The 26,535-nt window shown below is 50.3% G+C and overlaps 7 protein-coding genes across 7 annotated transcripts; 5 read left to right on the top strand and 2 right to left on the bottom strand.

Annotated features, from left to right (window-relative positions):
* Positions 1–768: 768 nt before the first annotated feature.
* BCR38DRAFT_73794 (uncharacterized protein) lies at positions 769–2,243 on the top strand. The gene is made up of 2 exons (XM_040865596.1): positions 769–831; positions 894–2,243. Exons 1-2 carry the CDS (start codon positions 823–825, stop codon positions 2,223–2,225), a joined length of 1,341 nt encoding a protein of 446 aa, XP_040711417.1. The 5' UTR covers positions 769–822; the 3' UTR covers positions 2,226–2,243.
* A 76-nt stretch (positions 2,244–2,319) lies between these two features.
* Positions 2,320–3,879, bottom strand: BCR38DRAFT_460836 (histidine acid phosphatase; the record flags this gene model as incomplete). Its single annotated transcript, XM_040862463.1, has 1 exon — positions 2,320–3,879. The coding sequence occupies one exon, from the start codon at positions 3,877–3,879 to the stop codon at positions 2,320–2,322; it is 1,560 nt and encodes a 519-aa protein (XP_040711416.1).
* On the bottom strand, positions 3,721–4,525 carry BCR38DRAFT_73802 (uncharacterized protein). Its single transcript, XM_040865597.1, has one exon. It carries the CDS (start codon positions 4,437–4,439, stop codon positions 3,948–3,950), a length of 492 nt encoding a protein of 163 aa, XP_040711415.1. The 5' UTR covers positions 4,440–4,525; the 3' UTR covers positions 3,721–3,947.
* A 746-nt stretch (positions 4,526–5,271) lies between these two features.
* Positions 5,272–6,381, top strand: BCR38DRAFT_460835 (putative glycosyl hydrolase; the record flags this gene model as incomplete). Its single annotated transcript, XM_040862462.1, has 1 exon — positions 5,272–6,381. The coding sequence occupies one exon, from the start codon at positions 5,272–5,274 to the stop codon at positions 6,379–6,381; it is 1,110 nt and encodes a 369-aa protein (XP_040711414.1).
* Positions 6,382–8,057: 1,676 nt separating this feature from the next.
* Positions 8,058–9,973, top strand: BCR38DRAFT_500261 (uncharacterized protein). Its single transcript, XM_040864813.1, has 4 exons — positions 8,058–8,677; positions 8,727–9,069; positions 9,148–9,265; positions 9,457–9,973. The coding sequence occupies exons 1-4, from the start codon at positions 8,525–8,527 to the stop codon at positions 9,854–9,856; spliced, it is 1,014 nt and encodes a 337-aa protein (XP_040711413.1). The 5' UTR covers positions 8,058–8,524; the 3' UTR covers positions 9,857–9,973.
* A 626-nt stretch (positions 9,974–10,599) lies between these two features.
* BCR38DRAFT_447478 (uncharacterized protein) lies at positions 10,600–12,406 on the top strand. Its single transcript, XM_040861153.1, has 3 exons — positions 10,600–11,595; positions 11,647–11,742; positions 11,817–12,406. Exons 1-3 carry the CDS (start codon positions 11,084–11,086, stop codon positions 12,142–12,144), a joined length of 936 nt encoding a protein of 311 aa, XP_040711412.1. The 5' UTR covers positions 10,600–11,083; the 3' UTR covers positions 12,145–12,406.
* Positions 12,407–17,865: 5,459 nt separating this feature from the next.
* Positions 17,866–20,041, top strand: BCR38DRAFT_447470 (pyruvate kinase-like protein). The gene is made up of 2 exons (XM_040861152.1): positions 17,866–19,937; positions 20,011–20,041. The coding sequence occupies exon 1, from the start codon at positions 17,925–17,927 to the stop codon at positions 19,674–19,676; it is 1,752 nt and encodes a 583-aa protein (XP_040711411.1). The 5' UTR covers positions 17,866–17,924; the 3' UTR covers positions 19,677–19,937; positions 20,011–20,041.
* The last annotated feature ends 6,494 nt before the right edge of the window (positions 20,042–26,535 follow it).

Raw genomic sequence — 26,535 nt, 5'->3', positions numbered from 1 at the left:
AATGAGAAGACAACAGAGGAAGAAATTTTCGACCCTCAAGTGGCTTTTGGAGCATGTTGATAGATTGGAAAGGAAATTGGGGGGATTATACCTTAACCTGAGGGGACATTGGAATTTGGCAACGTGATGGAATGAAACCGAGGGTTATTGTCACCGGTCAACCAGGGAGTTCAAATCGCGTTATTCATTTGCCGCCTGCAATTTACATTAATTGCAATACATATACGAGGTTTTCTAGTATGTGAAACGGTACGTTATATTTTGCATACTACCCCTAAGATCATCGGTGGCATATGTATCCTTGAAAGGGGTTGAACTGTGGTCACTTTCAATGGCCCAAACCAAGGTCAAATTTTGGAGCCATACCGACTTCTCTGTAATGTTAGTACTAACTGAGAAGGACAAGATGTTCGCCCATAACAGCGGGGGTTGAGATGGTAAAGATACTGCATTCCTGAATGCCTCAATTAATAGTCATGATATGATAGTCCCGCATTGAATCTATAATGATACAATCAAATTTTCGTCTGCGTTGCGGCATGAGGTTTTAATTTATTTGTCGATATTAAAATGGTTCTAAAGTAGAGGTTTAAGGCTTTTACTCGGAACCTCTCATGGAAAAAGGGGGGTTGAACCCCCGCGCCTCCAGGCCGTTAAAAGGAGGGGCGAGACGAAGACAGTGTAGAAATGACTATGTAAACACAGTGCGTTATCGATAGCGACCAGACAATGAATGACACCTGATCTCGAGCTTTCCCTCCAACAAGGCTCAATGTCATTCAGTTCATCAATGTCCTGAGAGAAACCGGAAAAGGCTCCGACATGGCCAGTGTATGTAGGTCCACGGTCGCATTTACCGCACCAAGTTCTCCTGCTAACCTGCAAGCTGGCAGCATGGCATAGCCCGTACGATCCGAACGCGCACCGACGAACAACGCGAACAGGACCTCGACAAGATCGCCAAGTACCGCGACCTTGAGACACAGATCCGCATGCGCGTCAAACAGGGTAGCAACAGTGACAACGACAACGGCAGCTACGCGGACCCGGTGCTCTTCCAACTGACAACCAAACTCCTCCGCCTCAACCCCGAGTACTACACAATATGGAACGTGCGTCGGTGCTGTCTAACCTCTGGCTTATTATGCAGACGGTCGGGTGGATCATCGCTCTCGAAGGCGTCGCCGAGTACTTCTCGGAGCGACACTATGAGACCGTCCTCCGGCGACTGCTTGCCCTCGTCCTCGGATTCGACCCGGCCAGACCGAAAGTCCCTGAGAGCTGGGAGGGATGGGAAGAGTGGTATTTCAGCTGATGACGGGACGGGATCGCACGACACCAATACAGGTAGGACGCAAGAGGCAGAGGCAACGGGAGCGGATACGCAAGAAGAAGATGACACAGAGGCGATTGGGAAAGACACGGGCCTTCTGCAATCAGAGCTCGCGTTCACCATCCCGCTCCTCCTCGAATTTCCCAAATGCTACTGGATCTGGAATTACCGGTCCTGGCTGCTCTCCGAAGCCATCTCCCGTCTACCTTCCACCATCGCACGCCAGATCTGGGAAGCCGAGCTGGCCCTCACTGCCAAGATGCTGGCCAAAGACCGCCGCAACTTCCACGCCTGGAGCTATCGCCGACATGTCGTTGCGACGCTCGAAAGCCCCGCTCTGAACGGGTCCAGCATGGCCGAGACCGAGTTCGCTTATACCACCAAGATGATTGGCGCGGACCTGTCGAATTTCAGCGCTTGGCATCATCGCAGTCGGCTAATTCTCCGGGTACTGGACGAGAAAGATGCCGATGATCAGGCGAGGAAGGCGTTCTTGGAAGAGGAGCTAGCGCTCGCGAGGGAGGGTTTGAATGTCGGCCCTGAGGATCAGAGTTTGTGGTACTACCACCAGTTCTTGATGTCACATCTTACGGAATATTCTGGGCGGGTAACGATTGCACCGGCACTGACGGTGGAGGAGAGACGGGCATATGTGATGAAGGAGATTGAGGAGATCAAGGATCTGCTTGAGGATTACGATGATGTGAAGTGGATCTACCAAGGGTTGCTCGATTATACACTTGCGCTTGGCAGTCTGGGAGGAGAAGGTAAGGGCAATGAGGCGGAGGGTTTCAAGGACGACATGCAGGAGTGGCTTGCGAAGCTGAGGAAACTTGATCCCATGAGGAATGGGAGATGGGATGACGTCGAGAAGACTCTTGAGGGCTGGTGATTGACAGCTCTTTATATTACACATGATACCAATATCTACATGATTCGGGGTGTATTTACGTCGACTGGCGTTCCGTGCTCCACCTGGCAGGAAGCTATAGAGGTATCGTCCCATTACACTTCCCAACCATCGAACTCGCATTCTGACCCACTAAGCCATCGAAGTAGGCCAACAGAGTCTCAACGGGCAGCATGTCAATCAGCCCCAGGGTCGGATTGCTCGACTTCAGAGGCTGCCCCCCAAACAGAACCCGAACATAATATCCACTCCTTTTTGTCGCAGCATCAACGTTCTCAGCCTTCTTCCAAACCTCAAACACAACCTCGCTCCCCATCCCAGGCCAAACCATTATCTCCACCTGCAAAATGCTCAGCACCCGACTCACACTTCCATCATGCGCCACATTATGCACATAAATTGGCCCTCTCTCCCCATTTTTCTCTCCAGCTACCACAGCCCTGAAATGCGCCGCCAGCTCCGCGATCCAAACCCCATAATTCCCTACACTGGCAGCCAGACTCGAGTTCGCGTCCCGGTACAGCTGGCTGTACTCCCACTGTCCCATGCGATAGACCGCATTGGCCATATCCTGCGTGATGCAGGTGGTGCTGCTGTTGGCTCCGTTGATTAGCTTGCAGGGTAGGGGTTTGGAATGGCACTGCCGCGCAGACAGGTTGTCGTAGTAGTGGTCAAAGCTATCGTGGAAGCCGGTCTCGGTGTCGTCCACTGGAATGCCTGATATATCGTCCAGACTGGCGTACAGGTCCTCGGCAGCTGTTTGGTGTTCTGCCCAAGCGGGGTTAGAAGCGCTTTTGATGTCGTCCCAGGTTGTACTGCCAACGGCACAGCTGTATTGCGGCTCCAAAGAATCAATCCCCGCGGGTTGGATGATGACGGCAACAGCATCCGTCGTGTTCCACATGCCCGCGATCACCATCCCGGCCACTTGACTCGTGATCTGGTTATTGGTCACGCGGTAGACGACCTTGTTCCTCCAGCTCTCCGGATCTTGCGCAGCTTCTTCGCGACTAGGTAGAAACTCAAGCAAGTCATGATACGTCCCGTACAGATCCGCGCCGTGCGTCCAACTATCATCCAGTCCCGACGCGCTGATCTGCGGGAACTGGCAGGTGCCCGTCCACCCCTTGGCTTGGAACGGGTTTACGGGCGACATGAAGCCGCTCCAGTACGTTTCTGCGCCTCTGGCTCCGTTTCCTTTCCCCTCTCCGGTTATGAGAGGCAAATGCTGCCCAAAATAAAACAATCCCTGATCATCGCAGTTCCACGCGTACGATTCCACGGGAAACGAATTCGCCGCGTAAGGGGTGCGTTTGTGGTGTCGGTGGATGACTTCCACGTACGACAAGGAGAAAGACGAGTTAGGGACCGGATACTCGGTGTGTCGCACGTGCGGCATATTGCACCAGTTGTAAGTCCCGTATTCGGCGTCGGGGGTGGTGGAAGAGTTGAAGATGAAGCCGTAGATACCCGTGCCGTTGAGGGCCGTAGCTAAATCATTAAACTGTGTTTGGGAAGGGGCATGCCAGCGCAGGTCTACTTCGACGGCTGCGGCTTGTCCTGCTGATGATGACGATGATGTGGTTAGGAAGCCGAGCAGGATGGGGATGCTCTTTAGTGAGGTGGGGGGGAACATGGTGGGCAGGAGGACGAAGAGGACGGATAAGCTAAGGAGGAGGGAGAGGGAGAGCCTGGTGATCCGGGCTATGGTGGTTGAGGAATACATCCATGCTTATTCCCTGGGGGTTTGAGGTTGCTCCCACGTGGTGGAATTGGATGCGGGTGTGGATATTCACCAACAGTCCTGCAGTTGATGATGGCGTGTTTATTCCCGAAGATGGGGTACCATTGAATGCACTTGAGGTTAGCGAGGGGTATTGCCGTTTTCTGTACCAGATTGTCAGGTTCCTGGGTCACGGGTGGAGATGCGATATCCCAAACTGCCAATGACTGGTGAAGTTTTACGCTACGCTGATCAACTTCCAGATACTTATCGCGAAAAGCTGAATGAGTTGATATGATAATGCCGGTTTTTAGCACGTTGCATAAGAAAGCGCCCCGAGTGGCTGAGTCCAGGGGGCCACTTGCGGCAACCAGGGGTCGATCCGGGAAGTCTTTCCCCTCTCCACTGCTCAGTACTTCCACATTACATTGTGAACTGCGCTTCTTCCTGACATCATTTGTCTCCAGCTTCATTCAGCATACGCGAAGTACAAGTCTAGACTTCATCGTTCAATGAAGCGAGGTTTAGGAATTTTGTCCTTCATTATTGCTGTCTGAAACCTCATCACCTCCTGTGGTGCAGCTTGGGTTCCCCTGTCAGCACTGGATTCAAAATAGGTGAGGTTAGGGACCCAGCTTGCCTAATCAATTACGATATCGACTGCAACGTTGTATGCGGCCCTCATAAACTCTAGATCTGTCGCGCCTGCGGCAGGAGTCTGGACGCGCCAAGTCACCAGGCCGACAATTCGTCAGGTCATCGGAACCCAGAAAATGCAGCTGCCAGAAACGCGACATCATATGAACCACTGAAACAATCAGGAAGCATTTCGGCAGCCACCCAAAGCTTGGCATGACAAAACATCGAAGATATGTATCTCCGGAAGTTACGATGGGAACCGCCTTGGAAGGTGTTCTTGGAATGCAGCGGACGCGGACATTCACCGTTTCACTGCGCGGCAAGTGTTGTCGCGTGCTGCCGGCGGATTCGCTGCCTCGATCACCCCGGCACCTATCCGCGTGATATTGACTGCAGGGCAACACTCGGCGATAACGACGCACGCTAGACATCATCACCCGGTGACATAAAGGTTCAGCAAGAGCCTTGTTTCTGTGCAGGAGATTCGTGTTGTCTTCCGAGGTTCACCAGACGTCATCGCTCGTTACTTTGTTATTGCATTTCAGACCTAGACGCCGTTCTCGAAGTATTCTCACTCAGTAATCAACGCGCCTTCGAGCAGGCTGTCGACGAGCAGTAAGAGTGATGAGTACACGATTATCTTGGGCAGCATGTGGCCTTTCATTCATGTCGATGGTCGCGGGCGGTGGAGCACAATCTTTCACCAACGATTCGGACCTCAATGCAACCACGGCCGCAATCAACGGGATGATGTCCTTCTATAACACCACCGACGGACGCTGGAATACCGAAGCACCCTGGTGGCAGAGCGGCATCGCTGTACAAACCCTTGTGGACTTCATGCAGCTGACGGGGTCCGAGGAATACCTCCCCCAAATCTATCACACGATCAATATTCAGAGCGCGCCACTACCCTGGTGGCCCGAAGGCGGAGGTAACTTCCGCGCAGACAGCACCGACGACACAGGCTGGTGGGCCCTGGCCATGACTTCCATGTTCGAGCTCACAGGAAACGTGACCTATCTCAAGATCGCCACCGAAGACGAGGCTTACATGTACAGTTACTGGAGCAGCACCCCCTGCAGCGGGGGCATCGTCTGGGATATACCGTCGAGAACCTACTACAACGCCATTAGTAATGAGTTGTACCTAGAGCTAACGGCGACTCTGCACAACCTCCTCCAAGGTGACACCCTCTACCTGAACCGCAGCCTACAGGAATGGGAATGGTTCAAGAACAGCGGCATGATCAACAGCGCCTCGCTCGTAAACGACGGGCTCATGGACGGCGGTAACAACAACACCTGCGTCAACAACGATGGCACGACGTGGACCTACAACCAGGGCGTCATCCTTGGCGGTCTCGTCCAGCTCTACAAGGCTACGGGCGACTTCACGTACCTTGACACGGCCAAGGCCATCGCCGACGCCGTGATCGCGAGCGCAGAGCTTGCCCCGGGCGGGATTTTGACGGAGCCGTGTGGATCCGTTGAAGAGTGCGAGATTAATGGTTTCGCATTCAAGGGGATCTTCATGCAGCGCCTTCAGAAGCTCGATGCCGTGTTGCCGGACCGGCCATACAGCGGCTTCATACTACAAAATGCGAGGTCCGCGTATGGGATGGACCGGGCGGCGACCAGCGGGTTGGCATTTTATGGCAGGTTGTGGCAGGGGCCGTACGATGAGGCTTCGATTGCGAGGCAGGAGAGTGTTGTTCAGCTTTTTGTTGCGGCGCTCAAGTCAGGAGTGGGCTTGGAGGATTTGTTTCCTCATTAGGGGGTTGGCACAATATCACCATTGGGAGCCAACTCTGCTGGTTCTTCGCCAACTGCTTTTGCAGAACCTGGTTGGATTGTATGGCTTTTTGGACGGCTCTGTTTGGAGGATTTGTTACCCTATTGGGGTCTGGCACATCATCTTTATCGGGCAAAGTGGATGACCAAACAGACGGCGCAGCCCAGGGTGTAATGATGTGGCCGAGCTGGACATTCCAGATATGTGTAGTAAACTAACATGACCTAATTCTTCCACCTAGAATATCCTGGAATTCAGGATATTCCATATATATTGTTCGGGTACGCTCTTTATTACATCATCCACTTGTCGTGAGTGAACCTGTTGCTGTCCTGCCACCGATCAAGTTTACAGACGAGTTCGCACAAGGCCTCGGCATCGATGGAACTTCTGTGTGCGTGTTTTGATTGTCGTGGAAGTGTCAGTCAGCCTGCTATCAATGGCTGCTACAACTTGAGCTTGGAAATGCTGGCAAGGGCCGCAGAGTGATTACTCCCCAGCAGCTGCCAATTAATGCCACATTCACAACAACCCACCGAGGCTTTCATCCCATCGCAGCAGCGGCTCTCGTGCATGCAGTGCAGACCCATTCGCAGCTGACTTCTTGACTCATCGGTCTCCTACTTAGTCTCTCTCTCTCTCTCTCTCCCACACACACTTATAGCTTCAGGTTCATTTCATATGCGAAATAAATCAGGTAGAAAAACCTTTCATACCTGGTGCCCTCTAGCATATCGCGGGGGCTCCTCCTGGGGAATAGTCTGACCCCGGCCCTGCCCTGACCTGCGGGATGGGTCTGCCGGCGTGGGCGCGCCGTTCTCGTGCACCGTATTGCACAGGTCTTGGTATGGTTGCGCTTCTTTCCTCACCAAGCTTGCGGTCCCTGGACTTTAGACAGGCAGGGCTAGCGGCCATGCGTCTCTTCTAGTAGTCTGCGCTCCGCCGCAGTCTGTGACTGAGACGATATGGCGGATTCGAGCAAATTGCGACACGACCCTTAGACGGAACGGACTAAGATGCTTGATGCGCTCATACCTTTATTACATGCCTATAATCATATCCCGTGAAGCCAAGCCTTGTATATTTTCTAAACTCACGATTTCCTCATAGTACTCTTCGACACAGCGCTCTTCCGCTCGAAGGAGAGAGGCCACCACGTCGTCTTTCCTGATACAGTGTATCATAGCAACGCAACAGTTGATACCGTAGTGTTTGCTGTTATTATCACTCTGGGCCTAATGCTTCTCCTGGGGCGCATGTGAGCGCTGCAATTCGTGCCGGATAATGTGAAGAGTTTGGGCATAATCACCGTATTCGTATTGGACTTCACGGCGCTGTTGTCGAGCGCTACGGTGGCGAAGCAGCTCGAGGTTTTGATAGCTACTGCGGCGTAATTCGGAGGCTGTATTTCTTCAAGGATGCCTGTGTTTGCTAGCCAGGGTCTATTATTAGAATACTGCCTGATTCTGTGCCAGATACGCGGCGGCGTTGATGGCGTTTCTGCAAATGGGAAATCCGTTGCAGTAGAAGATGTTCCGAGAGAGGGATTGAGTGGCAGATTTCTATCAATTTATCCCTTTGCCACATATTCTGGTCATAAATTAAACATTTCTGGACCAGAACGGCATTGCCGGGCCGGTCACGATGCTCTTTGAGTTGGCTTCTTCCGTACGGGTGGAATTCTTGTGAATATATGCATATGTGGACCTGAAAAGGATAAATGCATTAACTCGTCGCGTGCTCGACTTATCAAACCTCCCCTGGGCAGACCTAGGGCAGATCTACACAAGCCACTTGAATCAACGGCATATGCAGGGCCTGCCTGTTGTTATTGTTGTTGCGGGATGGCGTTTTCTTGCGCCCTTGCAGACGAGAGGGCGCTAGGAGTGTCTAATTTTCATGCGAATGAGCTGATCAACATTGTTTGCACGAAATCTCGATGTCAAGAGCGTATTCAGGCCACTTGTGCGTATCGTAGGAGATGAGTTGGTGGGACCGCTGTTGTTGGGCAGGAGAAGCCAATAAGGCAGCAAACTCTCAGGGAGTTGCCCTATAATAACAGTGTCACACATGTACATCTTGTAGTAGCATTCACTCGAGCTTGAACCTGAGTTGTTAATGCGGAATGCCAGAGGTCTATGATCCGCGACCGAAAGTCAACTCTGGGGTCTGGTGCCTCACCATCGTGGCCACTCTTTTTCTGGGACTGCGGATATGGTGCAGGTTGATTCGTAACCGCGGACTGTGGTGGGATGACTACTTCTTCATCATCGCTTGGGTAAGTCTTATTTCCTCAGCGCCATCATATCTAACTCGGCACGGAACAGGTTCTTTTGATGGTCACGGCGGGTTTGATCTCCACGATGCTCGAAAAGGGTTACGGAAGAAGACTTCCGATAACCACGATGGCAAAGCTGGCTTACAATCTTTCCCTGACCTTCAACTACCTCTGCGCGGGGTTTGCCAAGACGGCATTCGCTTTGACCCTGCTTCGCATCATCCAGGGCCGGCTGCGATACCTTATCTGGGTCATCGTTGCGTCCGTCGACATGTTCTATGTCATTAGCGCGATTGTAATTTGGGCCCCGATATGCAACGAAATGGGTCTTGTCCTCCCGGGGCGTTGCTGGGCGCCGATTACGGTGCCCATGTTGGCGATGGCCTGTGGATGTAAGTCTTAACGGAGGGTAGTCGTCTTCATGGCCACGGTAATCGAACGCATGATAATCACGCAACATGTGTAAACAGCGTACTCGGCCCTCCTAGACGTCGTACTCGCGTTTGTCCCCTGCAAACTGGTCTGGAGGACGCAAATGAAGAAGAAAGAGCGGCTTGGCGTCCTCATCGCAATGTCACTCGGTGTATTGTAGGCCAGGCTTAATTCTCTCCTGTTTTCGTCATTCGCGGATGTTAATACGCCGCAGTGCCGGAGTCGTGGCGCTCGTCAGAGTCGCCCTGATAGGGATGATTTTCAACAACGTGAACCCCAATCCCACCATGGAGGAAGCTTTGAAAATGACGTGTAAGTCTTCCCACCGCACCCAAATTCCTCCATAGCCTAACTGGATATTCTCTTAATCACGGTTTTCCAGACGCGATCGCGGGCTCGTTCCTTCCCGCACAAGGAGAACCGGCCGTGACCATTATCGCCGCCTCCATCCCGGTCCTCCGCGTCTTGGTCCGTGACTTGCACAAACAGCAACCGACCCGGAGCTGCCCAAATGTGCCGGTCAGAACAAGCCGCAGGAGTACCAACATTAACAAGGCCGCGTCGTGGTCCAAGACTTCGGAGGAGGGACTGGTGGACTTGCCGGCGTTTCGATCAGAAGCGCGTGGTATCGAGCTGCGAGACAGCAACAAAAACCACGTGCCCAATGGAATAATTTTACAGACCGTTCATGTTGATGTACAGTACCATTCTAACCCGTTGGATAGAAGTGGGCGTAATGTGAATTGAGCTGGGATGCGTGTGGAAGGGGGGAGAACTGAATCTCGTTGTAGCCAGATTGCTGGCGTACATGAGAAGGATAGATTTCCTTCAAGAGTAGTTCCAGGTCCATATAGAAATAGATGAAATGCGGGAATGAAATGTGGTTACTCGAACCTGACTTCGCAGAGCTGCAGCTCGGTGTTTTTGTCAGGTATGGGTTACCAGGGATAAGTGTTCACATCAGTCAGCTACCGTGAAGTCGCTAGCGGCTTATCACGATACATGAAGCCTTGGCTCTTGGATCGAAGGCGAATTGAAGACTTTTCCTTCAGGGCTTGGATCTAGAAGAATCCGATGTGCGTAAAGAGTGGCTGTCAAGTCGCTGAGGACTTTCCAAGGGCGCCCTCCCATTCTGACAACCCCATTTCGCGGCCCCAAACAACTGTAAAATGGCTATGCGGCCGCACAAGGTATACACCATGCTTTTAGAAGCGCATAATGACATTCGAATCATTTTGGGCGAATAGTGGTTGTCAGATGGGGAGGGCGCTATGAGGATTGTTGGGAAAGGTTGAACAAGCCCACAGCATTGCCAAACAAGCGTTCTGGGTATGATCTTCGCAGGCTATTTTCGGTTACACGCTCCACTTTCCCCCCCTCGAGGTTAATGTCTTGGTTTCTTGGTGAGTTTAACTGAACCACGAACTTATGAGTCAGAGCTTTTCTTTTCTCTGCTTCCTACAATGACGCTTCGCCTCCCAAATATAGGTCAACTGGCCATATTTCTCATTGCTGACAGAGTCAACACGATATCAAACGGGCTCAGGGAATTGGGAGCCAGACTAAGCCAGATTGGACTCAATCGCCATTCCCGTTCGAGACAACGAGCTGAAGCCATGGATCAAACTAGACCAACGCCGGAGATCCTAGGCATGCAAGCTGCGCTGCTGGGCGGCAATCAGATTTGCTCTACAATCGTGTCTTTTCAATTGCTGCCTAGTTTTCTCCTATTTCATAATCTTAATCTTTTCTGTTTTTAGTTCTAAAATTTGCAACGCCCACAATCGTTTTGCTGCTTTCCAACCTGTCGCTCGTTTGCCATTAGACCATCCTCACTTAATCAACGAATATCTCACATTTTCTGGTCGTTACTTGAGAGTATCACTGCCTTGGACCCAAAGATTTTCACGGCCCATCTCGAATCTGACTCGACAATCCCCAAAAGATTCAAGCCCTTCGCCCTGCCCCCGACAGATGGAGCAACCCCGAACTGAAGAGCGGGCTCAGAATCTGGCAGTGACTGCACCAGCACCGAGTCAGCCTCAAGCACAGACAGAAGCAACCCAGACAACTCCCACCCTTTCCCAAGCGCAAGTAGGACAACCTCAAGTCCCCTACCAGCCCTACTACTACCCAGCCCAACCTTACAACACAGCGCGCCTCATACCCTTCAACAAAACTTGGCACCGGACTAAGTTGATCGCCACTAGTGCCTCCATCATCTTCTGCGTAATCATCCTCTCCCTCTCGCTCTCCACCTCGCTCTCCTCAAACTACCAATCCTTCTTCTTCTCGGCCTTGTGGTCCGGCCCCTTCGTCATCTTAACGGGCCTCTGGGATGCATCGGAACTCATCACCATCTGCGCGCGGCGCAAGACCGCTAACCGCGGGATTCACCCGGGAGCCCACGTCGGCGTCGATTTGTGTGTCTGGCTTGCGGGGGTGATGTGCGTTATCATGCAGACGACCGCGTACTATGATGCGGAGTATGCGTATCATTGGTGCGAAGACAGCGACGATGCTGAGTCGGAATATAGCTTTCACTATTATTCGTGTGATGAAAACACGGCGTTGTTGGCGAGTCGGTATTTACCGATCGCGAAGACGATTTTGGCGTTTTTGGGGATGTTGACGTGAGTACCTTTGCATTCCTTTGCCTTCATTCAGAATCGGCAAGAAAAGAGAAGAAAGGCTAACATGAAATAAGTCTCCTCCACTTCGGTATATTCGTTCGCGCCTGTGTGGAGACCAACACACGGAACAGGGCTCGGGGGACGGTTATTAATGGCCCCGTGTCTTACGCCCAAGTGCCTGTGCCCGTATACTACCCTGCGCCTGCTCCTGGCGTTCTGGGGGGTCAGTACCAGTACCCGGTGGTGCCACAGAATGTGTATATGCCAGCACCCGCATCACAAGGTACCCCCGCGATGATTGAGAAGACGACGGGTGCTGAGTCGATGCTGAGGAACATTCATTTGGCTGAATACTACGCTCCTTCGGTCCCGTTCGTACTTTCTCCCACTACGAAGGTATAGCCGGCGACAGAGAGGAGAGAGGAGCCTACTATGGCGAGTGGGAGTGTTCAGTCGCCTGTGTAGGTTGAATTATTTCAGGTAAATTTTTGGCTTGGAGTTGCGCAATCACGGAAGCATAAAAAGTGTTTATGATACCCACGTCGTCCATACACTGTTTCATTTCAGGTTGTAGGTAATAGAGTTAATAAGCTTGCGTTCGAGACCACCGCGACTCCCGTCAAGCCATGTTTTCGCGACTATTGCCGTTCGCATTCACACATTCGGGCCAGTGACCTTTGTGTCAAAAGCCAACCCCCCGGTGAGATCAATCGTACCTGCTACCGGAGCAAATGGTGTACTTAATAGCACTGTAATAAGATCATGCCGTTCTCACGTCAAAGCCATTCTTTCGCGATTTTCCATCAGAATTCGCACCTGTCGGCCTTTGGCAATCCGCTATGTTGTCAGCCTTAATCGGTCACTGGCACTCTGCCAATATCAACTTCATCACTTTGAGGCCTGTAGCCTGGGTGGAGGACCAGCGTAGAGTAGTTGACTCTTTGATCGCATTACCGTACTTACCGAATAATAACGCATTCGTCGATAAGTTGGCTATATAACTAAAGTAATGACCTCGCCGGCAATGTCTTTCGAATCCGAGATCCTGACCAGGCTATTCAACTAAAGTAACGTTTTCTTTAGTATAATCAAGTGTAAAGTGGCCGATTTCATCGTAGATCTCAAACACGACCATGACTGAGTATAATACACACCAAGAGCCGAAAGCGGGTCACGGTAACCTGTAAATTAGATGAGATAAGATAGGGCTGCGAGGGTGCCAGCCAGCTAGCTAGCCAACCAAGTTTTCCCAATATACACAACTTGACCCCCTATATGCACTCGCATCATAATGGCTCCGGATGGGTCGATATTTTCCGCTCTTTGGTGCGCGAAGGACATACGGCTATACACGTTGGAGCGCTGGTATCTTCCGCTACTGTTGGGTTATGGGGAGTGTGTTGCTCGCCCCAGGCACACCAGCTGGCTGCTGGGTGCAGCGACAGGGCCAACCTCCCATAGATAGCCCTTCCGTGGCTGCAGATCCGTGGGTTTTAGTCCTACCTCATCATCATCATCATCATCATCATCATCATCACCACCAATACAGCTCTCTTGCCTGTATTACCCATAAATACTAATGATGACACAACTGACACTCTTAGTAAACCTGTAGGGTTATCTTGCACCCCTCACGAAGTTATGAACAGGTTTTAAAAAAGAGAGATATGAATAACAAAGGTTTATTGTTGGGGCTAACGTAGTCCACGGTCCAATTGCACACTTCGGCAGATTTTCGTACGCTACCACTTTGACCTGCGGTTTTTCACCACATAACTATGGTTAGTTCTTGGAATGAAAGTGATATGCTTCTAGCATTATATGCGCTTCAATCTGATCCAAAATTAAGTGTACGTCGCGCTGGTCAGATCTATAACGTACCTTTTAGAACCCTTGCGTATCGACGCGACGGTAAAACCGCTCGAGCGATTACGCGATCGCCAACGCAAAAGTTGACTCCTTCCGAAGCCCAATCACAAACCGATTATGTGAAAAATAGGATTGTACGACATCAAAATAGCTCACCAACGTCAATTTTTGCTGGAATAGATCAGATTGCGCGAGGTACAACGAAGGTTATGCATCGGCTTGCCCTTTTAGAAGGCGAGGTCGAATGACTTCGAAAGGCAAATGAGACCTTAAGTCGACGTCGCCGTGCGAAGAAAAAACAGCTACAGAGTGGAGGTTCACTTCGTATACAAGCTGGACAGGACCTATAGTCTCAACGAGAGGTTGATGGGCAGTTACATGACGAATTTCGTCAAATTGGTGGTCGTACGAGGCGGCGAATTGCGCGTGTATGGCGCTGTAGAATCTGCGGCGAGCCCGGACATAATGCGCGCACTTGTGGAAATGATGTAGAGACGTCTGAAGATAACTATTCTGAGTAGTTTCAATTGATGATAGGCGTTGTGGTTGAATTAACTTATACATCGTCGTATAAGGTCTGCCAAAGTGTGCAATTGGACCGTGGATTACGTTAGTTGAAGTCTTTATATAGTGTTTTCTAGATGCAGCTGGTAGTAGTGTACAAGGTAGCGCCCTACACTAATTCCCGTACCCGTGCCACACCCCACTTATTTCGGATTCGCTTGAGCTCACCACCAACTTGGCCAGTTTTTCGACACTTTCAACTTCAACCTATCCTATCTTCGTCAATTCATTAGCTTTTTCCAATCGCAATGGACTCACAGCTACAGTAAGCCGTCCTCTACATGCAAGAGCATCCTCAAGCCAAAATTGCCAAGATTGCGCGAGAAAGCGGCGTAAACGCGAGACCCTCCGATACCGCGTCAAGCAAGCTGGGAAGACTAAGAACCACGGAGGACTCAACAAACTACTATTGTAACTGGGTAAGGCCGGACATCAGGAAAATTGGTTATGGGGCTAGGAGAAAGTTTATTTTCTCTTCTTAAGAGGCAGAGAGGCAGAGTAGGACACGAGTCCCCCATCTTCACGCATCATCATCCTCATCTTCATATCATCATCTCCTTCTTATCTATATCTTCACCTTCGCTTTTCAGTCAGTTATTTAGTTATTTAGTTATTTAGCTTATCTTTACGTTCGAGATCCTACTATTACGATACGAGTATCACAGGCATATCCGACTAACTCACGCACCAGACGTGTAAGAGCTTCACTCTTATAACCAGTACCACGATCTTCGTCTGATAAGACCAACAGATGGGATCTGTTGGTACTGGAGCCGTCTGTTCAGTGTGTTAGGTGGTAGGTATATCCTACTGACCGCCTGACCCCGTTTCACTATCTGAAGCCGAAGAAAAGGCCCTATGTAATTACATCGACTGCCTTGATAGGATCAATCTTGCGGTTCGCGTAGAATTCGTTACCGACGCTGCAAATACGATATTAAGTGAGAGAGTCAAGGTTCTACCAAATCAGCCACCACCAACAGTCGGATCAAACTGGACTACACGTTTCCTCAAGCGCCATAGCTACTTCCACGCTTCCCAGCAGAAACTCCATTCAAACCGCCAGACTGCTGAAAACCTCGACAATATACGAGAGTATTTTACACGGCTTGAGAGAGTCCTCCGGGAAGAAGGAATCGATCCCTCTGATCTCTGGAATATGGACGAGACTGGCTTCCGGATTGGTGTTGGTAAGGATCAACTTATCATCACTAAGCGCAAGAGGGCCCATTACTTCGGCCTACCAGAAAATAGAGAGACAGCGACAGCTATTGAAGCTATCTCTGCTGCTGGCGACGTAATACCAGCTTTCCTCATACTCACGGGGACTATCCACTCGGCTCAGTGGTACGCGCAATGTGAAGGTCAACCCTCGCAGACTCACTACAACCAGGTGACTTACAGCTGGAACACCTGCCATGGCAGTGCCAGATGGGAAGCCAATCATAACCCTTGTAGGAGCCCCGCCAAGCGTGGACGACTTAGTCGCGCTCCCTCAAACCTAAGTTGTCATCTTCTTTCCTTCGCTCCTTAGAGTAGAATCTTCGTCGATAGCACCTAATCGAGGTCTCTACCAATGCGATGCAACCCAGGTCGTGACACGCAAGACCTTCATCCAGATACGAAGCTACGGCCGGTCGATACAGGCTATTCGAATCACGAGATCTCTCTCGAGTGGCTTATGCACTTCGAACAACACTCTAAGAAAACGCAGAAAGGTCGAAAGCGACTATTGATCTTAGACGGCCACCAGCCACCATACGAAGCAGTTTATCCAGTACTGCAACGACCACGATATTATACCCTTCGGCTTGCCCCCCCATCTTACTCATCTCTTACAGCCACTAGATGTGGTTGTTTTTCAGCCATATTGTGACAGGCTGTGCCTGATATGGGATCCGGAGCTGCAAGGACCGTGCGTCCGGATCCACCAAAGGAACCATCGAGGGCACACAAAACATAGTCCGTGTTCCCGGGACAACTCGCATATTTTACTTTCCTCCTCAGTTAGATAATTAACAGTATTTGGCCATGTTGAGCTGTATAGTTTCGCAGTGAGCCCGTCACACATATAAGCACTGGCATGCGAAGTCCCTCGATCAGCTAGTACGGGATGGATGTACCAATATAACCAAGCTAGAGTTCCTCTCAATTATCGAAGATGTACGCAAAAAGACCTTCAAAGCGAGTACTATCCAGTCAGCCTTCAAGAAAACCGGTATATATCCATTTTACCCTCATCCAATACTACAAGAGATTGAAGAACGTATACCAAAGACGCCATCACCACCACCAGCCCCTTCATCTTCGTCATATGAAGGCACACCTACTACTTTTCGACAAATTAATAAAGTAGCTAGCAAGATTACGAACTGTCTTACTGATCCAGAGCTTGGTATTAGTTCAGATCTAGCCTATCGACTTAGTCGCTTTGTTAAAGGGTCCCTCGTTAATGCGACCGAGCTTATACAGACTAAGCGCGATCTTAGCCGTACAAAGTACGCCGAACGTATATCAAAACAACGTCGCGCTACGAAGAACTATCATCTTCAATCTGGTGGAGTTTTATCCGTTGCAGAAGGTAGAGAGATGGTGAAGAGGAAGGTTGAAGATGAGGTAGCTAAAGCACAGAGAGTTCTCGCCAAGTATCATGAAGGACTACGTAGAGTAGCCAAAAAGAGCTTTTCTGATGCCACAAAAGAAGCTAGAAGACTTCGATTGACAGGCAAATTACAGCTTACAGATGTCTTCGAGACAGGCCTTGGTTGGCGGTTATTACGTAAATTCTAATTGAAGGTTGAAATCCGTCGAAAAACTGGCCAAGTTGGTGGTGAGCTCAAGCGAATCCTAAATAAGTGGGGTGTGGCACGGGTACACCTTTTGGGACTGAGAGGTACACTGGCGAATTGTATTGTTTCGCGTGCTGTAGTTCCTACAAGAATACTATACCATGTAGAAACCAACCTAGATGATCTGGTTATTAAAGGTCTATAACCTTGGGCGTGTAGTGAAACGGGGTCAGGCGGTCAGTAGGATATACCTACCACCTAACACACTGAACAGACGGCTCCAGTACCAACAGATCCCATCTGTTGGTCTTATCAGACGAAGATCGTGGTACTGGTTATAAGAGTGAAGCTCTTACACGTCTGGTGCGCGAGTTGGTCGGATGTGCCTCTGAGACTCGTATCGTGATAATAGGATCTCGAACGTAAAGATAAGCTGAATAACTAAAATAACTAAATAACTGACTGGAAAGCGAAGGTGAAGATATAGATAAGAAGGAGATGATGATATGAAGATGAGGATGATGATGCATGAAGATGAGGGACTCGTGTCCTACTCTGCCTCTGTGCCTCTTAAAGAAGAGAAAATAAACTTTCCCCTAGCCCCGTAACCTATTTCCCTGATGTCCGGCCTTACCCCGTTACAATAGGTTGTAGTATCCGCAAGCCCGTTCCTCTTGCTCTCGCTATCACCAATTAAGTGCGCTTCGAATATTATGAGAAGTCAGATCGACTTGAGATTTTCATCATGCTTTGGAAGAAATTAGCGAATGAATTAGCTTCTGCACTTGACGCATGTCGTCGCCCGTTGGCGGGCTGTAGTTTAAAAATCGGGCTACCGAGGAAAATGCCGAGGCCGACCCCGAGATTTGAAATTTGGGAATATAAGACAGATCGTCTGTAGCCCGTATTCAATCCTGATTCATTCTATTTCTTAAGTTTTCTTGTAGTAGACGGCACAACATGGAAGTCCTCGCAGTGAGCCATGCTCTACCAAAAGAGTACAATTTCCAGGGTCTCAAGATTAAATCATCGATCCTCCACGACCCCCTGACAGCACCAACCGACTATATCGAGCTCGATGAAAATGGAGTCGTCGACAATGCCACGGCTGCCCACGAAGGCCCGGTATACGTCATGTTCGCCGAGAACTACGATTACTGGTGTTCCAACCTCGGTGTAGAACGTGCGTCCTGGGACTGGTGCCACTGGGGCGAGAATATCACCCTAAGATACAAGGGACAGGCTCGACTTGAGAATGAAATACAGTTAGGTGACATCTGGCGAATCGGCGACTCGGTCCGCCTTGAAGTCTGCGGATCCCGAATACCATGTCAGAAACTCTCCTGGCGTTGCGGACAAAAGGATTCCTGGCTTCCCACCCTAGCAGCCACAGGTCGTGTCGGCGTTTATCTCAGAGTCATCCAAGGTGGCCGCGTCCACCCAGGAGATGAAGCGCATCTAGAAGCACCTTCGAAGTCCAGAGACACGGTGAACGTGGCAACCATCACGCAGGTCTGCTACAGTGCCTCACTCAAGACCAAGGATACGCTAGACATGCTGGCTAAGCATAAGCTGCTCATGCGGCTGAACAAGTTATTCGTCAGTCAGAAGTTGCACTTGATAGAGGACAAGCTCAACCTGGAGAAGAACGGCTGGAAAGGATGGCGTGATCTTCGGGTGTTCAAGGTCGTCGATGAGGGGTGGAATATTAAATCTTTCTACTTCCAGCCCCTCAACGACGACGAAGACAAATCTCTAGCCAACTACCAGCCTGGACAGTTCCTCTCCATCCGTCTCCCCAAGGGTACTATACGTAGTTGGACTATTTCCGATTTCCCCTGTCGAGATGGACCGCAATATTACCGGGTCACCATCAAGAAAGGGGGTGTCGCATCAACGTGGATGCACGACCACTGCACCCCCAACACCACCCTCCCTGCCCGCTCCCCCGCTGGCCGATTTGTCCTCGACTGGGCATCGGGCATCAATCCCCGACAAGTCTACATCTCGGCCGGCATAGGCATAACCCCCATGCTCGCCATGCTTCGCGCCCATGCCCTGCACCCGAATTTCCAGTCGACACCAGCGCTGATAATCCATGTCGCCCAGAACGGGGCCAGTTTCCCCTTCCAGGAGGAAATCGCCAAACTTGGAATCGCGAGGTCGGAGAAACATATCTACTTCACCCTCCCTCGCCCCTCACCTGACGTCCAGGGCGTCCACTATGACCACGTCGGCCGACCGAGCATGGAGGCCCTGAAAGAGGTGCTCTCTGCGCCCTACCAATGGAACCCCTTTGGCACAAGCGACCAAACCGTCCCCTGCAAAATGAGCAAATGCTACATCTGTGGCCCCGCCGACTTCGAGGCATCCATCAAATCCTGTCTACAAGAAATCGGCATCCCACCACCATTGATCTTCAGCGAATCCTTTTCCGCTTCTGGGGCTGCTCTTGGCGAAGTAAAAAGGGCGAGGGTCAGGTTCGTAAAGTCAAATAAGACGGCGACGTGGGATAGAGAGGCGCCAGTGAGTTTGTTGGAGCTGGCAGAGTCATTGGGGTTGACGCCCGATTATGGGTGTAGGGTGGGGGCGTGTGGGAGTTGCAAGGCGAAGTTGAATTGTGGGAGTGTTTCTGGGGGAGTGCAGATGGATGGGTCGGTGTTGACTTGTGCGGCTGTGCCGGCTTCAGAGGAAGTGGAGATTGATATGTGAGGGAGTCTTTCCGTAGCTCGGATTTCATACGGATCGCGGGTAGTGGTGAGACTATGCTATGGCGATAAGTCTGATGTTTGAAATGATATAGTCGCAGAAGGCTAAGCATCACAGTTTGTAGAGTTCTGACGCTCTTATACGACTCAACTGGTGTTCATTTGATGTTATCTCCTCTCAATTATATGTATAATACACAGAGTAGGGCAGGCCGGCCTACCTCAGTAAGACAGACCGCGCGTAAACCTTAGAGGTTTTGTCTCCGTAAGCTTTCCCTGATATCGCTTCACGGTACAAACAATAGCATTCCGATGCCGCTCGCTCACAACATGACAAGACTCAGACACCCTAACCACCATGTAACTCCGCGCCATACATCTGATTAAGTACGATACATTATAGAAGCGGCATGGCCTAAAACTCAAGCATCAAGATTCCCTCACGACTCAATTACAACAAATTCACAGCGAGCCAGACCATTTCCTGCCCAACTTCGGCGCAGAAAGTCACCGCGGTCATCGTAGCGGCACATTGCTTGGATTTTTTGTCTTTATAAATTATTAGTATGTATTCACACCGAGTCAAGTTATCTGCTTTTTCATTGATTACTCACCCCATGGACACCAATCTTTCTGACTGGTAGCGCAATAGGCTTTCTGATTTTTAGGACACGTCGGCTTCGGCATCACGGGCACCGGTACCGTTGCCGGCGCTGGCTTTGGTACGGGCTCGGGCACTGGGACCGGCGCAGGAATTGGCATCGGCACGGGAATTGGCACCGGTGCAGGTATTGGCACCGGCGCGGGCACTGGTTTCGGGACTGGTTCAGGGACTGGTACGGGTTTGGGAGCTGGTTTGGGAGCTGGTTTGGGAACCGGTTCAGGGACGGGTACGGGTTTGGGAACTGGTTCGGGGACGGGGACTGGTTTTGGAACTGGTTCTGGAACCGGTTCAGGTACAGGGACGGGTTTGGGAACTGGTTCGGGGACGGGGACTGGTTTTGGAACTGGTTCTGGAACCGGTTCAGGTACAGGGACGGGTTTGGGAACTGGTTCGGGGACGGGGACTGGTTTTGGGACTGGTTCTGGAACCGGTTCAGGGACGGGTACGGGTTTGGGAACTGGTTCGGGTACGGGGACTGGTTTTGGGACTGGTTCTGGAACCGGTTCAGGGACGGGGACGGGTTTGGGAACTGGTTCGGGTACGGGGACTGGTTTTGGGGCTGGTTCTGGAACCGGTTCAGGGATGGGGACGGGTTTGGGAACTGGTTCGGGAACTGGTGCAGGCTGCGGTATCGGTTGCGGTTTGGGCTTGTCGCAACCACCACAGTCAGACACAACTGCCTTGCATTGACCATTAATCAAGACTGTCCCTGTCAGGCACTGACAAGTGCTCGTATCTATGTCAAACACTTGGTCCACGGCGCATTGGTTCGGATTTTTTCGGTAGACCAAAGACTGTGGGTTGATGGGTCTGGCATACACAGAGGTGGTAGCCAGAAAGATGAAGACTAAAGATGACGTGACGTACATGTTGAATTCTGCGCACCACAGACAATGAGAAGATTTAATAGGGTGTGTAAGTTATATACAAGATCCTGATGTGCTTAGTGTGATGAATAAAGTACGACGAATGTGCCGACTGCAGAGGAGCAGTCTATTTATTAATCGAGCTCTACAGAATGGAGCTTTATAGAGCGGAGCAGTATGAAAAGCATGATTCCAGTCAACTTATGCGTAAAGCATGATAGATAATCATAGATGATGATAGATGATGATAGATGATGAATTTTGTTCGTAGTCGTATTTTTTTGTAATCTTATTCGTTCGACGAGGCCGACTATTTGCCAAGCCCTCTTCATCTGAAGACTTCAAGAAACCTCATTTCTCATACCTCGGTTCGACCACTCGATATGCCCAACTCGTCCAAATTTAAGCTCATTCACAATACTCACTTCAGATAGTTCATAAAACACTCTTATCTTCATTCCGCACCGTTTTACTACTACTTTACGTCATCGTGACTGGGAAGACAAGTACCAAAATAGCATACTTCCGACATAGCCGCACCATCAAACCTTTGATTGTCCTTCATGCCAACTCATACTAAGTTTTCCTTACCAATAATTTCATGCTCGCGAGAATACCTAGTTCTTGAACTTGAAAATAAACTTGGTTTTTAAATTGTCAAATCATTTCCTAAGGTGGCATCGCTGCGGCAGCTGCGGTTGGCATTGAGGTGAACGGGCTATATTCTCTGAGCACAGCCCATCGGATGCCTTTTCACAACGACGCCAAGCATGTATCCAGTTGTGGAGGACGCATGTGACAGCAATAGCTGCAATGATGTAGTCCATCTAAAGTCGATATTCAAGTGTCCAACCGCGTACGAGTTCTCGCGTGTTGAACTATCTACCATTATCAACCCTGCTTGACGCCATGAGATCGCCCAGGCGGCTAATATTGGGCCTGGACCCTCACTCTGTTATTCTGTGTCTTTATGCTTTCACCACCTCGGTGTCAAGAATATTTCTTTCCAACGGTACCTAATCCTAATCATGAATATGTGAAGAAAGACATCCCAAGTCAATAGTTGGTTCTGTTTGGCAAGGGTTTGATTTGTGTCAGGTGATCTTGGTGCTAGTTACGATGTTTGATAGTAAAAAGTGACTATCTCGAGGGCATGTTTTATACTCCTGGGCTGGCTATATACATGTATATCGCACCAATTGATTTTGACTTCCCACATTTACGGGCTGTCAGAACTTCGCATCTCAGTGCGGCTGCCTCACGGTCTTCTTTCTCATCACTGTCTACTGTAAGGTGGAACAGAAGGTGGTTCAAACCCCGACTAAAGTCTTTTGATAGCTAAACCGGCGAGTCATCTCTGCCACGTTAATCCTCATGTTACCTCTGGACCGTGTCCCTGAGAATGGAATCGCCGCCTTATCTCGTATTTACTCCATGCGAGGTGCAACTGGGTTTTGGATCAAATAAATTGCACGCCTCGTCTAGCAGTGACTCCTCTTCCTTCCTAATCCTAAGAAAGCCCCTACCACAAAGTTCGATTGCACCTGTACCAAAATCTTCCCAGCAGGATTCCGAGTCGCTCCCCTCTGTCCGGGCTGCTTCCGCCACAGCATCCTCACGCTTTTGCATGTTGAAAATGAGAATCGGTGGCCTCTCTTTCGTCCTCGCATACCCACTTATCATGATGGGCACGCTACACCCTCAAACAGACCGGCCACTACCTCGATGATTCCATAAACGTCCTTTTGTCCATCTTCAACATGGTATTCAAGGCTTGACTGTTGTTCATCTTGGCATACTGCATAGACCAACTCCAATGAATCTGGTTCGCTTGCCAACGCCCACTTTATGACGTCGTTCGATACAAATATGCAGCGAATGGGCTGTGGGGTCCTTTCCGCGACTCTCGCAAACCATTCGCCAATTACCAACGGACTTTGGGGCCGTTTTCTTGGTTGGTGCCGTCGCTATAGGCCCGATTATCCAACAAGTTATGACGCCATTCGACTGCAGTGTGGAGATCCGAATCGGAAATGCACGAACTTGCCCCGCACGAATCTGACTGATTACGGTGATGCGGCTGATCCGCTGATCCCCCGCATGGGACAAGCTATCTATAGCCCCAGACTGGATGGTTTGGGGTATTGGTTGGGAGTATGGTGATTTGGGTATTGACACTAAATTTATATAGGGAGAGGAGTGCGATCAGCTCAAACACGGATGCGACATCGGTTCCTCTCGATGGCACCCTTTCAACAATACAGTACAAATCCCTGGTCCGGTCCCTTCTGACCCATGAATGCATTTGAATGATGAGCAACATAATTTTTGCAGGTTTATTGTTGGAGTCGTTAGAAAATGTTCTTAGCGTCGATGAGGAGTGCCTCTGATGATAGTTGGAAGTGCAGTCGCTTCGCCGGACCACCAACTTTACAAGCCCCATGCGACAACGGCAAAATGGCCTTCAAAAAGACCCAGAGAACATTCCTAAATATTTCTGACAAAGCAACCCTATGGGTTCTAATACATGGCAGGGACACATACTTGGGACCCGAAATGGGGGAAGTCCTGCACTACGTGACCTGCTTGCACATCATAACGGACATATTTGGGCGGCTCACAGCTGATCTGTTCATTTGTAGTTTCTTTCCCAACTGATCGAGACTTTGTAATCGAATAAAGAAGATTGTCAATCTCTGGGAAGGCATCGAGGAGAAGATGAGACACCTGTGACGGGCCTACTTTCACCGATTGACACCAAAACTTCCTTAGATATAGGCGGCCATGGATTCTGACGATAAGCGATTTCTGTATCTCGATCAGGACGATGGTCTAGGAGAATAACAAGTCCGTCAAGATACCACACTACGTGCAGTGTTTAAATTAAGTATCTTTGAGATCCCTACAGACATGATGCGTACTAGCTGGATTGAGGTGAAGCTTGCCCTAAGCAAATCCATATTTTGACGAGTTCTCACACCATTAGCGGGAAAAGCGTGATAACTAATCGGCAAACACGCCAGCTACAAATATTGATGCGAACCATTGACATGCTTCAAGCAAACAGCCTAGCTGCATGCCTTGACTATTCGTCTTCCCCTTCAGCATCATTTCGCGCATTGGTCAAGCTACACGTCAGGAGCTGCATGTCATAGTTTACCAAAGAAGGGGAATTAAACAGCAAACATATGCCGTATGCCTAAATGTGAGCATGTTCGGAAAGTAACGAATCGCTAATTATTCCGAGTAGTTGCGACTCATCCCCGCGCACCCGCTCCCCAAGAGTATCCGTTTAATGCGCAACGACGTGGTGTGACCAAAACTTCATAGTAAGCGACATTTTGCTGGATACCTAGCGAAGCCACGGAAGTAGTTAAAGTCAATCCTAAGCTGTAGCTGACGCGTAACGCCCAGTGCTGGCCGAGGATAGATAAGCAAGCCTTGCGTGCCGTTTGATGAATGGCATCACCTCGAATGACAGACCAAGTCCCAGCGCATCGCTACATGGGCCAGGAGCTCGGCCTCGATGGCTCAACGTTAGCAACAGCCCAGGTCTCGTGTTGTGTGAGGCGATTCTTGTTGCGGCACCGGCACCGAATCGGCCGAGCAAAAAAGCGCGGGTTTGCTTGCAAGTTCTTCAAATCGTGATTAGAACGATAACGCAAGAACGCCAAAACAGGTGGCCGCAGGTTGACCAAAGATTGGCGCAGGGGCACCCGGCCGACATGGTGCTAGCGACGCTTAAGACGTGGGTGGTGTTTTCAATGCCGGCTCAACGGTAACATCAGAATGGGTTGGGGATCCCATCCGAGAAAAAAGGTGGGGGTCGTTCTCAATGGTCAGACATAGTAGAGTAGTGATGAACGATCTCGTACCTTGGAAAAATGCCAAGAAGTCGCTTTTGTTGGCGAGCTATATCCGAAGTAATTGTACTCGTACTGCAAGAAGTGCTTGGGGAAACCCCACCCTGATCGTCGATTGCAGCACGCAATGGAGCTCGACCTCGATTTTCAGCTTCATCGGTCTCGACCTTGCGATCATCGTCCGACGGAGTCTGTCCCACTGTACTCCAGAGGCACATACTTATATGGTGACAGAGCTGGAGATGTTGACGTGGCCAACATAAATTGAGGGAGCATGCAGACCCAGAGGCGGTGTAATCGGGTGGGTTTCGCTGCTTGAGAGTTCATCTCTTTGGTGTCGAACCTTTTCGGATGGAAGTTGCAATAACGGTCCACAGCGTCCACTTGCTGCCCCCTGTTCCATCTCGGGAGTCTTTATTTGGGAGGGCCGAGATCAACTTTTCAGGGTCGGGTCCAGGAGAGCTGAATAAGGGTCTATGGTTGGCTATTTGGCTGTGAACGCCTGAATCAGTGAAACGCCAAATTGACTAGGGCGATTGGCATGGAATGCTCGCGAAGATCTATCCCTGCATACTTTAAAGCGCCCCTAACCTGCCCTAATGCACGCTCCGTGCCACAACCGGCCATTAGACAGTATGGTTAGACGGTTCCTGGATTGCTTCGTTTTGCACCTCCAAGTCTGTCCAGGGCTTGAGGGAGGGCCGTTGAGTGATGCACTTCCAAAACTTCGCCAGCGCCATAGGGCGATTTGCGTGTCTCGACGAACATGGAACCAGATGAGTTGCAGATAGTTCAGGCGCCGATTGGCAGGTGCTGATTCGTCTTTTTCACATGAAGACAGTGCTAGTAACTGTCTCGAGTTGATCTTCCTTATCAACAGAATTTGGGCAAAGTGTGGGGCTTCCTGGTTGCGATCGCGCGTCATAGCTCTGTGAACCTTGCCCGACCTCCACCCCGTTCCACTGCCCGTTCTGGCGTTCTGCCAGGACCCCCGTTCGCGTCCGTCAGGGTTATCAACTCCTTTTATCAGCTGCGCGCATCCTTGCTGCGGATGAACGAACATCTCCAAGTCGGCCACTCGTTTTTTTTTTCCCTTTATCTCTGGAGCACACCTGGGGTAATTGTTCGACTTCCTCAGAGCTCAAGCCTGGACATTCATCTTTCGCCGGCACCCACCCACGGATTGGAATTATTGGAATATCCTCTCCAGGTTTTCACCCCAAACTATGATCGTGGGATAAAACTTCACACACTCGTTACCCCAGGAGGACCAACATAGTTATTCCATTGAAATAGCTTGTCATGGCGACCCATCGCGATAGCGACAAGCAGTCGACCCATTCCACCGAGACAACTGCTCACGATGACAATGGCACGACAAATGAGAAGCTATATAATGTGGATATGAATCGAGTCAATACGGCCCACGACTCGGTCCACCACAACCATTACCATGGGAATGGGAGCGGG

This window comes from Pseudomassariella vexata (assembly GCF_002105095.1).
Source record: "Pseudomassariella vexata strain CBS 129021 chromosome Unknown BCR38scaffold_16, whole genome shotgun sequence".
Taxonomy (NCBI): domain Eukaryota; kingdom Fungi; phylum Ascomycota; class Sordariomycetes; order Amphisphaeriales; family Pseudomassariaceae; genus Pseudomassariella; species Pseudomassariella vexata.
The sequence above is the reverse complement of the archived record's forward strand: the minus strand, read 5'-3'. Positions and strand labels throughout refer to the sequence as shown.

Coding starts and splice junctions, on each gene's coding strand:
- BCR38DRAFT_73802 (XM_040865597.1), bottom strand. CDS start 4,439: ATGAAGCTGGAGACAAATGATGTCAGGAAGAAGCGCAGTTCACAATGT.
- BCR38DRAFT_447470 (XM_040861152.1), top strand. CDS start 17,925: ATGGAAGTCCTCGCAGTGAGCCATGCTCTACCAAAAGAGTACAATTTC.
- BCR38DRAFT_447478 (XM_040861153.1), top strand. CDS start 11,084: ATGGAGCAACCCCGAACTGAAGAGCGGGCTCAGAATCTGGCAGTGACT. Junction 11,596..11,646: donor ACCGCGTACTATGATGCGGA/GTATGCGTATCA, acceptor GTCGGAATATAG/CTTTCACTATTATTCGTGTG. Junction 11,743..11,816: donor GCGTTTTTGGGGATGTTGAC/GTGAGTACCTTT, acceptor ACATGAAATAAG/TCTCCTCCACTTCGGTATAT.
- BCR38DRAFT_500261 (XM_040864813.1), top strand. CDS start 8,525: ATGCCAGAGGTCTATGATCCGCGACCGAAAGTCAACTCTGGGGTCTGG. Junction 8,678..8,726: donor ACTTCTTCATCATCGCTTGG/GTAAGTCTTATT, acceptor GGCACGGAACAG/GTTCTTTTGATGGTCACGGC. Junction 9,266..9,456: donor GCAATGTCACTCGGTGTATT/GTAGGCCAGGCT, acceptor ATTCCTCCATAG/CCTAACTGGATATTCTCTTA.